Genomic DNA, 14450 nt, shown 5'->3' on the forward strand with positions numbered 1-14450 from the left:
AGGCCTGCAGCCAGCAGCAGGCGTGGCTGGAGAGAAATGTACACAGCTGTGCTGGCTGGGCCACCGACTCCCTGTAGCACCCACGGACCACCTGCTCCAATGCCGGGTATTTTACCAATGGTTTATCATGTGTCCACTCCTGGAGGTAGAATCTTTATCTACTTCTAGCATCACCCAAGAGGGCTGGCACACAGTAGGTGCTTAATAAATACCTGCTGGTAAATGGTGTGCTCTGCAACATGCAGACAGGGCGCAATCTGTGTGTTCGGGACGGGACAGGAGGCAAGGCTCATGGTAACGGCCAGGGAGGACTTTGCAGTCCTGGGATGAACCAACCCCCTTTTCTTATTCACAGCCAACTTGTTTGAATGTCCTGTGGCCACCCCGATCCAAAATTGGTTATGATACAATCCAAATCTATGACATCTCCATCCTTACAATCTCATTCCCCCACCGCCTCCCACCCGTGGCCACGCTCTGGCCCTGCCTCTCACTCTCTCTCCCCGGGTCTCCTTGCTGGTTCCCAAGCCGCCAGCCTTGTCTGCTGGAATCCAGTCCACCCACGACACACACCCATGACACACACACCTCCAAAGCTGGCTAGTGACACGCCCCTGTTTACAGTACATCAATAGCTTGATAGCTTCCCGTTCCCTGGAAGCAGGCAGGTGGGAAGTCCGCACAGCCTCCAGTAATGTAATATAGATGCAGACAGGGAGACAGGATTCAACCCTTCTGATGAATGAAGGGGGATGTCTCTGTTTTGCACTCTCCGCCTTAACATTGAAGCACATGTTTACCTCCATCTTTTCAGAGAGAACCAGCTTCAGGGTCTAAGGGCAACCTGGAGAGAGGCTGCAGCGTCCTTGTTCAGTAGCCACTGGCCACATGTGGCTATTTTGTTTGAAGTATGATTAACTGGAACTAAATCAAATTAACGATGTCGCTCCTCAGTCACCAAGCCACGTTTTAGGCACTCAGCAGGCACATGGGGCTGGTGGCTGCCGCCCCATGAGTGCAGACGGAGCAGTCTATTATCACAGAAAGTTCCAACAGACAGGGCTGAGGCTGTATTTTATTCCCACCATTTTGTGTGCACAGCCGTTATGGTTGAGGCTACCTCCTATTTATGGTATGTGATACTTTAACTTATGATGGTGAAATTCAATTCCCTTTCAAAAGAAAATTACTTCGGCAAAAATAAAGCAACTTGACTTAAAGAAAACAATTTTTTTTTAAATGGGAAAAGTAAAGGGAAGCACACGTGGCATGTGGAGGCAGGCACAGCTGTGGGGGGTTTTGTGAATGACTGGCATTCGGGGCCCCTACCCCAGGAGAAAGCCCCCTGCCTGCACCATCCGCAGTGCCACAGCTCCGGCACGTTCTGCCTCCTCATGCATCCGCCTCCTGCACACCCATGCCCTCAGGCAGCCTCCTCGAGCCCAGGGAGCTTCCTACCCAAATTCCTTCTCTGGCCTCCTTGGCGGCCCCCACAGCAGCTTGTCCAGACCCTGGGCTACAGCAAGGATGACTCCCTTACTTCCACTGCCATGGCGGGGCTGTGTCCCCCAGCAGCCCCTGAGCCCTCCAGGGAAGGGTTGAGTTTTTCCCATTCACCCCCATGTCCCCAGGGCTCAGTGTGGGCCTGGGAGTAGAAAGGCGTGGGGAATGAATGCTTGAATAAATGAAATGAAGCAGCATCCCTTCCATACTCTAGGGCTTTATGGTTCTTTAGAAAGGGCTTCGGCATCCATAGTGTCACGGAATCCTCACGGCAGCCCAGACAGGAAAACCGAGCAGCAATTACCATCCCCACCCAAGTCCGGCAGGAAGGAGGCGGGGGCTCGAGAAGGGTGGCTGCCACTGTCCCAGGGCTGCAGGGGGCAGGCCGAGGCCAGGGCAAAAGCCCTGGACCAGGCATGGAGGCCCAAGCATGAGCTCTGGCTCTGCCCCTGCCAACTGGGGACTCTGGGCCAGTCCCTCATCTCCCCCAGCCTCCGTTTCCTCATCTGTGAAATGGGGTGATCATCAAATTACCACTGTCTCTGAGCACCAAGTGAGACAACGAACGGCAGGCTGATTTGTAAACTGTACGGTACGGTCCAGGCCGCTCAGTGAGCCCCGCACCCTCCCCATTTGCAGACCTGGAGCTCCTGCTAGGAGACCGCCCCTCCCCCACATCCAGGGGTTGGGGGCGGAGCTGACTCCCTCCAGCACCAGGGAGAGGTACAGGAGTCCGGCCTGGCCAATCACAACAAGGCATTCACCCCCAATTAGAGCCCACAAGATGCCATTTACGGTCCTAGTGGGACAGTTCAGAGAGAACTGGTCTCGTTTCTCCTGGACTTTATTCTGGGAGGGTGGGGCCCCAACTACTGGCACCTGAGATTGAAACACAGAAGACAGCAGAGGCAATCAGCCCAGAGAGCCATCACCCACGATGCTCCAGCCCCTGAAGCCACCTGGCCCGCAGCTCTCTTACAGTTATCCACATCAAACATGCTCGTGCAGCAGAAAGAGTCTAACCAACTGCTGCTATGAGCACTGTGGACTGGTGGGGCCCGATGTCCTTTCAGCTTCAATGGAGGGTCAGACAGATGTCCAGCCCGGCCCTCTATGTCCAGAGAAATCTGAACTTCAAGCCTTCAAAGCAGCTCAGGTCCCAATCCTTCCTGGAACCTTCCTGGCTGGCCCAATCCAGCCTCCCAGCTCTGGGCACTCCATGCCTTTGGGACAAAAGAAGGGAGAGAGATGCTGATGCTTCCTGATACCCACCAAGTGCTGACTTAGGGTTCGGCACATCACACATAGGGGCTCACTGACGGCACCCCACAGGTCTATGAGGAGGCATGATTGAAAAGACGGAGGCTCAGAGAGGGAGGTGAGTGTACTCACCCAGGGTCACAAAGCTTGAAGGTGGCAGTCAGACCCAAACAGACTTTCTGCCTCCGAAGCCCACGCATGTGCCCCGCACCCTCTGGCTGGCTCAGGGGACATCCAATGCTTTGTTCTGTTCCCTTCCTGCTGTTTTCCAAGGGTCTCCCTGCCCAGGGGTCTCTGGCTGTGCCTGGCTCTCAGGCCACAAAAGCCATTTGTTACTCTCTTTCACCCTTCCTGGAATGCTCCCTGCCTCCCCTGCTCCCCACAGCTATCCCGGCTTCTACTGCTCCGAGGGACACAGCCCACTCCTGACCACTGCTGGGTGCCCAGGCTGCCTGGAGTCGGGAGGCCATCCAGTTGCATGGAGGCTCTCAGGAGGGTCTTCCCACCCCTTCCAAGACACACCTGGGTGGCATCCTCCACAAAGGGCAGTGTGGTATGGAGGTTAGAAGCGGGGAGTCTGGGGCTTGAGGGCCTGGGTTTCAGGCCCAGCTTTGACACTTGCTGGCTGTGAGCTTTGAGCAAGTTAACTTGAGTGCTGTGTGACTCAGTTTCCTCATCTGTAAAGGAGACTTATAATAGTACCTACCTCATAGGGTTGTTGTGAAGATGAAATGAGTTAAAATGAATGCTTGTTGATGTTAGTCACAGAGCCTGGCACACAGAGTCTCACTGTGTGTTATTATAATTATTATTATCGTTGGTTGTATGCAGAATAGTGACATCACAGCAACCTGCCTGCCCGCCCACCAGCCCCCTGGCAGGCCAAGCCTCGCCCTGCCTGCAGGCTGGTGCTCATGTCATCACCAGCTCTCTTCCCAGCAGTCAGTGGGAATCGTCAATGCTGCTGCTTCCCCTAGCTTGCCCTGACACAGGAGAACACCAAGCAGGGGGCCCTCAGGACCCCAACCCAGCTGGGCTTCTGACACCCTGGTTATCACTCGGGGCCCCAGTGCTGGTCCTCCTATGGTAACACAGCCTGCCTTGGGTCCCAGTGGGGAGGGCCCCGAGGCACCTTCAGTGGACGCTGAGCAAGGCCAGCAGTCCCTCGTCCAGAGCAGCTGAACCCTGAACTCTGTCTCCTTCCTGGCCCCTTGTGAGGCCCTAGGATGAGGGGATCATGGCCATGATGGAGGAGGCGATGGGTGCAATGCTCAGCAACCACGACTTTGCGGTTTTCAGAAACAGACGTGACATATGATTTTGTATCTGGGCCTCACACGCATACTAGGAGCCAGAGGTGCCTCACTGAAGAAGTTAAACAATGCAGCCACCCCCAAACCAGCTGGTTGCCAATCAAACCAAACCCGCCACCCCACCGGAAGCTACTCTGCCCATGGGAGGCACTGGTCAGGCCACAGTGAAGGATACTGAAGCTCCTGTCGGTGATGGCCAGGTGCCAGAGGTTGATGCGCAGGTCATCCGCCGACATGTAGGTCTCGCAGTCACTGTTGACGGAGATGGAGTTGATGTGGTAGGTGTGGCCATTGGCAAAGATCCTCCGAGGGCTCACCTCCACCATCAGATCCATGGGCTTCAGCACTGGCACCTGCAGAGGATGAGAAGGCAGGGAAGAGGTGAAGGCCAGGTGGTGGCATCAGGACATAGCATGCCGTGAGCACGTGATCCCAACCGGAGGCTGGAACACAGGGGTGGGCGTCCATCCTGATCCTCCGTGGTCTGAAATAGGCAGTGACAGATGGCAAATGCCCGCCACCCACCAGCCCTGCAAGAGAGGCATGGATGCTTACCTGCTGTGGGTCTGTGAATAAGTGGCTGAACCCTCCTATACCCCAATTTCCTCAACTCTAAAATGAAACGAAAAGATACTGTGGCAGAGCCAGCCAATTGTCTGCCAGGCCTCCTCACCTCCTCCTGCAATGCAGTGCTGTCACTGGGAAACAGCTGTCTACATGTGGACTACATTTCCCAGCAGCCTTTGTGCCCAGACATGGCCACATGACTAGTTCTGACCAATGGGATGTGAGCAAAGTGATACCTGGCCCTGATGCAGCTAAGCAGCGGGAGCACCTTCCCCACCTGGAAGGTGAGGACCCAAGCCTTAGGGACTGAGACTCATGGGATGGGGATGGAAGGATCCTGCAGGAGAGCTGTGTCCCAACCAGCACATCCACATCGAACCTTCCCATAGTGAGAAATGCATTTCCGTGCTCGGCCCTGGACTGCTGGTGTTGTTTTGTTACAGCGGTGGAGTTAGCCTGACTCATACGAACTTTCATCTCGGACGGTTGGTGCGAGGAGTCCTTGCCATGGCATCAGACATTGAGCTTTCACAGCCCTGAAGGTCCCTTGCACAGCCCTGACCAACCCTGAGGCTGTCAACTGGTCCCACCAGCTTTCCCAGTGGACTAGGGATCAGCTACGGGAGCGAGGCGTCACCTCTTGTCTCTCCATCTCTCTAGTGCTCAGTCCAAGGCCTAGCAGAGAGACTCTCCAGTGAATGAGTGAATGTGTGAGTGAATGAATGAATGGGCTGTGTCCCTGAGCTCTCAGGGAACAGCTGAGATGGGAGGTGACAGCCTCGGTGCTGCAGTCGGAGTGACAAGCACTGAACTCCTTTGGAGCAAAGGCAGCTCTGCAGCCCACGTTAAATTTTCCCACACACCAGGGCACCCAGCCTGTGTGTGTGGGAGTGTGCATGGCTGAGAGTTCATGTATGAGTGTGTGCATATGAGTGTGCATGTGAGTGTGCATGCATGACTGAGTATACGTGTATGTGCATGTGTGTGTGTGTGTGTGCGCGCAGCACTGGTGTGAGTGACAGCCTGGCTCTGGGTGGTTCTTGCGTTGTTGCCTCTGTGTCTTTGCTTCTAGGTTGTGTGCCTGGGAGTTGGTGTTAGTGTGTCTAGACTCCTCCAAGGCATCCTCCCTGCATGTATTCCTGTGTCAGATATTTTAGCTATGCTGCTAACCTTCCCTTCCTTCGGGGTGCAGCCACTGCCCACCCTGGGGATCCCTGGACTCTCAGGAGAGAGAGGGAGTCCAGCTGCTCTGGAGAAGGGCAGAGCATCACTGTCCCAGCAAAGTCTTGGCATCTCAGTCCGCCTCCTGCTTCCTTCTGGCAACATTGCTTTCTGTTTTCTCCAGGCGGCCTTGGGACCCAATTCATCCAGTGCTCCAGCCATTTGCTGCCATCCACCAAACCAGAGCTCAAAGCCAGTTTTTTTAGTAAAGAGAAGAAGAGAGAAAGGAAACCTTCCCTGAAGGTTTGGGGGTTTCATGAGTAAAACATGCTGCCTCCGCAGAAGCCACAGTCTAGTCAAGATGAGGGGCAAGGAAGATACAGACACTAAGGACAGACAGTGTCGGATTCAAAAGGCAAGAGGGGACACAGGAAAGATCACAATTGTCATCTGGCCTGTGCAGAAAGGCTTTACAGAGGTGAAGGCCAGTAGGGTTTTATGGGATGTATGGGAGTTCACCAAATTGATAAAGTAGAGAAAGGCCTCCTGGGGTGCCCATGGCCTCTCTGTGTTCCTCTGTCACCGCACTGAGTGCCAGTGTGATGGCGATTCCATGTCTGTTTCCTTGGGGGCTGGGGACACTTTGGGGACAGGTACTGAGTTGAACCTTGCTCACCTCTAGGGCCCCAAGGGCTAGCCCGGGGCCTAGCTTGGAGCAGCTCCTCAGTAAACAGCTGCCTCCAGTGTGAACTGCGCAGGGTGGGTAGAATGCTGTGCAGGGTTGGCGTGGCGTGGGTGAAATCGGAAGCAAACAAGGTGAGAGGCAGGATGAGGACAGACCAGGGCACCCAGGTTCTCAGTGACAGTTAAGTGTCTTGGGATGTGTGTGACTTACAGAGAAAAATCTCCAACGCTGGGAGGGACATAAACAGGATTTTTATGAAGGCCACTGGCTCTGCCCCAAACACCAGGGTGATCAAGATGTGATCGCTGTATCCTTCCCTCTAGATGAAACCCTCATAAACTTTCTTGGGACTGGGGGTGGGGCAGGGGGCACCAGCACCCTCATTACTCAACATTGAAGCTAATCGGCTGCCCACTTCCTCAGAATTTATTTGTGCAATTTGCCAGTCATTTAGGCCAATGTATTTAAACATTTATTTCTTCTTCTCAGGAAGAGCACTGACTACTGCTTTATATTTATGGCGGCTCACTGGATGCTGGGCACGTGTGTGTCTGTTTCAGGGTATGTCTGTTTCAGGCCTTTGTAGATGCTGAAGGCCTCACACGGTCCAGGCTTCCTTCTGCCCTCAGTAAAGGACTCAGGAGCCACAAAGCTCTGCTGACCCATTCTCTTTCTGCCTCTGCCTACTCACTCAGCTGAGCAGTTTTAGGTGAGTTGCTGTCTCTCTCTGGGCCTCAGTTTCCCCCTTCTTATAACAAGGGATTATCTGCCTTGCTCTCCACCCTCAGCTATAGGTGAAAAGCACTTTATAGCCATACACCACCCCTGCATACTCACAAGAAGCCTAGAAGAAACGTGGTCATCTGTATGCTGCTGGTGAGGAAACTGAGGCAAGGGGCAGGAAGACGCCTGTGGCCGCCCAGCAGCCAGCAGCCCAACCAGGGTCTGCACCTGACTCTGGCTCAAATCTCAAAGGCTTTTCCAGCCCTAAAATTCTCAGGTGTAATAAAGAGGCGTGTGCCTGCTTCCCCCTCGCCAGAGCTCACCTGCAGTGACGTCACCGTGGACAGGTCCTTAAGTTTCCCCTCTTCATCCTTCAGGTTGTATCCTTCGGGCCTTTTATCTCGTTCGGTAATCTTCCATAATTTGATAGTTTTATCTTTAAAAACAGAACAAAATAAAGCGAGTCACATAATTAAGCAGCCGGATGGAACAGAAGATCCACTTTAGAAGGTGAAATCATGAGGCACCTCCTGGGGAAGGAGGGGGTTCTGCCAACAGACGGCTTTGGACCAGAACTGCAGCTCTGTCTCGAGGCCTCCAGCCTTCGGCCTCCCTGCAGATTTCGGACCGGCCAGCCTCCGCAGTCACATGAGCCACTTCCTTAAAATAAATCCCCCTTTCTCTTTCTCACTCTCATACCCTACTGATTCTTTTTCTCTGGAGAACCCTGACTACTACAGGAGTCAAAACAAATAGCACCATGTTGATGAGAAGGAACTGGGAAGAGAACTGAGAACTGGGGCCAGTGGAGCATCTGAAAGGTACCCAAGGCCCTGCCATTAGGAAAGAGTGAAGCCAGGATTCAAACCCAGGTGGGAAGCTTTGAGGGGAGCGGAGTGTAGGGAGTGCTGAAAGATGACCTTTTCTCCAGAGAGGCAGGAAGAAAGTGACATGTCTTTTTTTTTTTTCTTTTGAGACAGGGTCTCACTCACATCACCCAGGCTGGAGTGCAGTGGCACCATCTCAGCTCACTACAGCCTTGACTTTACCAGTCTCAGATGATCCTTCAATCTCAGCCTCCTGAGTAGCTGGGACTACAGGCTCTCACCACCACACCTGGCTAATATTTTATTTTTTTGTAGAGATAGAGTCTCACCACGTTGCCCAGGCTGGTCTCAAACTTCTGGGCTCAAGTAATCCATCCATCTCAGCCTCCCAAAGTGCTGAGATTACAGGCATGAGCCACCGCATGTGGCTGACACGTCCTTCTTAAATATTTTCAAAAGGAGCAGGTGCATGGGGACAGGACGAGGCTCCTGTCCCCCAGGGCCTGCCCTTCGGGAGGATCTCTCATGCTCTGCTGGCCCAGGTGACAGATTTGCTGGGCAGGGCCCCTTAGGGGACACAGATCCTGCCTTTGAGGTGCATGGCGGGAGAACACCATCAGGACAGCAGGTGCCCAGAGAGGGGGTGAACCGGAGTTAAGAGGAGCCAGGGTGTCACAGGAGGGATGCCTGGCTCAGTGGAGAGGTCAGAAAAGGCGGGCACCCAGCAAGGCTTATGGGATGAGGAGGGAGTTGGCCAGGTACAGGGCGAGGATAGCCTTCAGGCACAGGCGGGCTGGCAGGAGCTGAGCGTAGCCATGTTCGGGAGAGCCTTGGAGGCCCCGCTGAGGAGCGTGGACGTCCTCGGGGAAGGCGTGGGGACAGCACCTCGAAGCCTGGCTGGTGCTTGTGCAGCAGTTACTGTTCTCAGGGGGTTGAGTGGGCACCATTTCACGGACCCCAGAAGAGAGATGTGTCCACCCTGCTGGGGCTCAGGAAAGCAAGGCCACTGCCCAAGGGAGGCAGGGCAGGGACAGAATCCAGGTGTGTCCTGGCTGGGCACAGTGGCTCATGCCTGTAATCCCAGCACTTTGGGAGGCTGAGGCAGGCGGATCACCCGAGGTCAGGAGTTCGAGATCCACCTGGCCAACATGTAGTGACACCCCGTCTCTACTAAAAAATACAAAAATTAGCTGGGCATGGTGGTGGACGCCTGTAATTCCAGCTACTCGGGAGGCTGAGGCAGAAAAATTGCTTGAACCTGGGAGGCGGAGGTTGCTGTGAGCAGAGATCGCGCCACTCTACCCCAGCCTGGGTGACAGAGCAAGACTCTTGTCTCTCAAAAAAAGAAAAAAAAGAATTCAGGTGTGTCCTACCGGACCCCAGGCTGCCTGGGTCAGCAGGGGGCCCAGGTGAAGGAGGATGGGCAGGGGGCGTGCGTGGGGGACCCAGGCCCATGGTGAGCCAAGCAGGACAGCCCCAGCCACTCCCTCAGAGTGGAGCCTGGGAAGCAGGCGTCAGGCCGAGAGCCTCCGGTGCCTGAGGGGTACATGCTCCTCCCTGAGGCAAGAGGATTAAGAGGCCGGCCAGGGTCCTAAACCAAGGCTCCTCCCACTGCCCCGCAAGGCCGCGGTGACAGCCCCAGTCTAGGGGTCTGGATTCGGCGTGGGGAGGAGGGGTTCACTTTGTGTCAAGTGTCCTCTGTGTCTGCGACCTGCATCCTTGTCCATCACACTCCCTCACCCCAAAGCAAAGACCTACAAAGATGGCTCGGATGGCTCTATTCACAGCAGGGGGCAGCCCTGTGTCTGGCCACGGGGAGCTTCTGAGAGGGTCTGGCATACTCACTCATGGGATTTACATGCTGCTCAAAAATGGGGGCAGCCCTGTGTCCAGCCACAGGGAGCGTCTGAGGGGGTCTGGCATACTCACTCATGGGATTTACATGCTGCTCAAAAAGGATATTATTTTCTAGGCGTTCTGAAGACATAGAAAAATGCTCACAATATAAGTGAAATACAAACCAGCATTTGGTAGAAACATCTACCGCCTGTGCCCATGCAAGCAAGGCCGGGCAGCACCTCACCGTTGGTGGACAGGAGTGAGTGGGCGGCGTTCTGCTGTGGGAGCCACTTGATCTTGTTGATCTTCTCCTCTATCTCCAGGCTCTTGAGATAGTCAAACTCCGGCTCGTGGCTCTGGAAAGTGCTGTACACGTCGTATTCGCCCTGGCTGTGGGGCGCATTTTTACTCTGCAGGGAAACCCGGAGAAGGGGCCTGAGCACCGTGACCTGCAGGGCGACGGCTAGGACCTCCGGGGACCCAGGAGGGCCGGCCGTGGGACCAAGTGCCGAGCCGTGCCAGGGATCCAATTCGAGGGTCAAATGAAACTCTCTGCAGGTTAACCGGCCCATGACTTGCAGTGTGCCAGGGACAAGCCCCGCTCCTGTGCGGTCCCATGAAACACGCACACCCGAGCCGGCTAACTTGCTAATGCGAATGTTCCCCAGCGCCTGCTACATGCTGGACACCCCACTAAGTCCTCCCCGCACCATCGCATCCTACCCTCCAGGCCTCCTCTGCTTGAGCACCACGACTCTCCCCATTTCACAGACCAGCAAACAGAGACTCAGAGGGGAAGTGATTTCCCAGAGCCGTGAGGTCACTCTCCGGCGAGCACCCCTCTGCCAAGGCCTGCCTGACGCCAAGGCTGAGGCTCTGGCCACCCTCGTGTCTTGGGCCCTGACTTGCTCCTGGATTCCACGTGTCCAACTCAGGCCTGACTTGAGGAATAAATGAATTTGGGAGCAGACTTTAACACTGGGACAGAATGTCTGGCAATGTCAGACCTGGATTGGAATCTGTCCCCGGCTTTCCTCAGCAGTGCTTGGCCTGGTTTAGGCAGCAGAGCTCCTTCTAATAAAGGCCCTTCACCGTGGAGCTCCCAGCATAGTCAGGTGGTGAGTCCACTGTGTGCGCCAGGGACCACGTTCCCAGGAGAGAGTTTAACTCATACGACAACACGAAACCCTAACCAGGGAGAAACGGAGACATTCAACCCAGAACAATTTCAAGATTTCCTGGTAATTTTTTTAAGTATCTATATTTCTATCCCTGTCTTGCTTTTGAAAAGCTTAAAAGTTCTCCAATATTTTTGCCTCTAATTCACTTCACTTCCCATGAGCACTCGCTATGACAAAGGTCAGTGGGACTAGAAAGAAGAAAACACTAAAGGAGAAAAATTCAAAATGAAGAAAATTGCATCAACCAATCCAATCTCTTTCTGCAGCTTGGCAAAAAGAAGGCTGAGCTTCGCAGTGCCTGGTGGGACACCTGGTGCATCTGGTGAAGCCCACAGGTGCTGGCCGAGTGCTGTGTTTGAGGAACTGATTTGCAGCTAGGATGTGCCCCTTGTCAACTATTTTAACCCTCTGCACTCCGGGCTCCTCCTCTGTAAAATGAGGGGAGTAGCCGCACTGCACTACACCCACAGGGTCACCGTGAGGAGGGTTATGTGAGCCACCAAGATAAAGTCAGACTCAAGGATCCTCAGTTCGTGGGCCATGCTCAGGAGTGAATCGGGGGAAAGATGATTCCGCAGGTCCTCTTTTCACCCCCGCTTCCTCCCCTCCCTCCTACCTCCCCTTCTCCACCTTCTCTTCTCCTCCTCCCCTCCCCTCCCCTGCCTCTCCTGCTCCATCCCCTCCTCCCTCCTCCTTGGTGTCCTCGATGTCTTCTGCATCTTAATTCCAGGCATAGTCCATGTTTGCTGGGGGAGACGCCCCTCTCTGAGGCCGGGTGGTGTGTGACGTTGCTGGCCACTGTCCTGGCGTCGGGCAGCCGGGTCTGCTGTTCACTAGCTGGGTGGCTTCTCTGAGTTTCCGCATCTGTCACAGGGGTGTGGATCTGGCCCTCGGAGGTGAGCAGTGCAGAGTAAACGAGAAGCAACTCCAGAATACTTAGCAAGTGTTCTCAGTAAATGGGCTTTTGTCCCGAGGCTCTTTCAGTGTTCCAGAAACGTGGTCCTGGGCAGGTTGTCCAGGCCACTGCTGTCTTACCCAGAGTTCTGCTGGACAACAAGCCCCCGGGGGTGGGGGTGAGGACAGGGGTGAGGACAAGGGCCCAGGCCTGAGCAAAAACCACCTAGCTCAGTGTGAGGGCTGTGACAGCTGGGCAAGAGTGGAGTCCTCCCGCTCCCCAGTCTGGCCAGGACAACGCAGGTCACCCAGGCAGAGGAAGGTTTCACTGAAGGCACAAGCTGGGGCAGCAGCTGCCTGTGCCGCATCCTGACCATTCATCCAGGGTCTAGGACAGAGCATGGGATGCAGGCAGCTCTCCGCAAACATCGGCTGAGGGCAGGGGGCTCAGAACCTGGCTTTGCCAGCCCACTCAGTGCACTCCCCCTACCACCACCCGCCACTCCCACCTCGGCATTCCAAAGCATCTCATTCCCACCCCTGGAATCCATGCCCCTGGGAGATGTGATCCAGGCAAGACACCCCACACCTCCTGTCAGTTAAAAGCCCTCTTGTGGGTTGGAGTATAGTCCCCTACCACCTCTCACCGCATCACCCCTTATCCCCCTTATCCTTATCCCCTCCCACCATGCCCGCCTCCCACCTGACTCTGCTCCCCACCCCTCCCACCTCCCACCAGACCCAGGGCTTCGCACCTCTGGTTCCCGCTGGAAGATGACGACCCGGCCGCCCTTGTCACCTGTGGCCAGCAGCTCTCCCGTGTGGTTGAACTCAACGGTAGAGATGATGTCAGCTGGGAGGGGAACAGCAAGACGGGAAGGGGTGGCTGTCAGAACCCGCCTCTCCCGGGTGCTCAACAGTGCCACAGCAATGGCGAGCTCCCCGCTCCCTGAGGCCCCACAGCCCTGGGCAGGAGGCAGCAGGGAGCCTGAGGGGTCAGGAGCATCGGCGAGGGGCCACCAACCTGTCCCCTCCTGCCCTCCTCTTCCCTCTGCACTGGCTGCGGGGCAGAGATCTCGGGACTTGGCACAGGCCTGGGGCGACCGCAGTGGCTGGCAGACTTTATAGTAACTGGACACTCTATGGGACTCACGGTGGTATCTGAAGCCACCTGGATGTGGCCTCATCCTCCTGTCTTGAATCTCCCACCCCCAGCCCTGCCACCCAGGCCCCCATGCTCCAGCAACCTGGGTCAGGGAAGCCCTTCCCAATATCTCCATAGATAAGCGCAAGGCAACCCTCTGCTAGGGGCCCACTCAGGGCTTCCCACACAGTAGGACAGAGGTGAATTACCCCCTCTCCTTCAGACTCCTGCTCTGTGGCCCCACCTCCAGGCAGGCCTCTGGGATCGCTCTCTAATCTCTGCTCGCAGAAGCGAAGCTCAGCCCTGCCTGCCCTGACCCTCCCTGCACTTCATCCCAACCATGTTTCTTCAGGTCACTCAGGAACCTCTCCTTATGGAGTCACCCCCATATCTGGAGTCTTCAATGCCCAGGGCTGGCCTTCCTGGATGGGCAAGTGTTTGGAGAAAAAAGACAGCCCCATCTCCAGGCCTCACTTTTTGCGTGTGGGAACTAGGGGAACACCCCTTCCATCACCAACATTCTCAGGTTCTACGAGTCACAGAGATGAATGGCCTGCACATTCTGGGTGGCCAGCCCTGGGAGTGGGGGAGAGCAGGGGAGGACAAGGCCCTGGCCTGGAAGAGAAACCCCCGCTGGAGGACAGCTCACCAACCTGAAGCCTGAGGCCTGCTCCACCAACAAGTTTTACTGCAGCCCCAAAATGATTATTACTTTTAATTTGAAGTCATTCTTAATATTTGAAAAGTAGAAGATTTCCTACAAAAATCCACATTTCCAGTATGTCTTGGAAGATGGAAAGTTCTAGAATACCATCCCCATAGGCCCAAGCAGCAAAAGCTAGTAGGAGCCCGGGATGGCCTGCTGCTGTGAATGGGACCTCTGTCGTTCTTTGCTCTCCTGGCCTGGATTCTGTAGGCTCCAAAATCTGTGATACCACCTTTAGCAAAATGGATCTACTTTCAAACCAGCCACAGATCTGACCGTTGCTCCCTGTAGCCACAGAGAGGACGCTCCACCGGGTTCCCTGTCCCAGCCTCTGTTCTCCCTCTGGCGGCCAACGTGATGGCCAAACTCCTGAGCCAGTGCATCCCTGTGTCCCTCTATTCAAAACCCTTCATTGGTCACCATAACTGAATTCTGATCCCTCCTCAACCTCATCCTCTGCAGCTTCCCCAGTCTCAGGTGATGACAGCTCTATTGTTCACTTGCTCGGGCCCAAGCCTTGGAGTTTCTCGTTCTCTCTCTCTCTCTCTGTCTCTCTCTCTCTCTCTCACACACACACACACACACACACACCCCACATCCAATCCTGCCTGCTCAGCCTTCACAGCATATCGGGATGCCAGCCACTC

At 55.1% G+C, this 14450-nt stretch overlaps 1 protein-coding gene across 6 annotated transcripts in view; it reads right to left on the bottom strand.

The window, feature by feature from the left end:
- The window catches only part of PPP2R2C (protein phosphatase 2 regulatory subunit Bgamma), a 243092-nt gene that overhangs the window by 46855 nt on the left and 181787 nt on the right, over nucleotides 1–14450 (bottom strand). For all 6 annotated transcript variants that reach the window (XM_034951907.4, XM_034951908.4, XM_055111177.3 and 3 more), the window contains 4 exons: nucleotides 12709–12806; nucleotides 10123–10288; nucleotides 7536–7648; nucleotides 4252–4429 (listed from right to left, as the gene is read on the bottom strand). In XM_034951907.4, the coding sequence (XP_034807798.1) occupies nucleotides 4252–4429; nucleotides 7536–7648; nucleotides 10123–10288; nucleotides 12709–12806 (555 nt within the window). The remainder of the gene's footprint in view (nucleotides 1–4251; nucleotides 4430–7535; nucleotides 7649–10122; nucleotides 10289–12708; nucleotides 12807–14450) is intronic.

The sequence above is a fragment of the Pan paniscus genome, chromosome 3, assembly GCF_029289425.2.
Source record: "Pan paniscus chromosome 3, NHGRI_mPanPan1-v2.0_pri, whole genome shotgun sequence".
Lineage (NCBI taxonomy): Eukaryota > Metazoa > Chordata > Mammalia > Primates > Hominidae > Pan > Pan paniscus.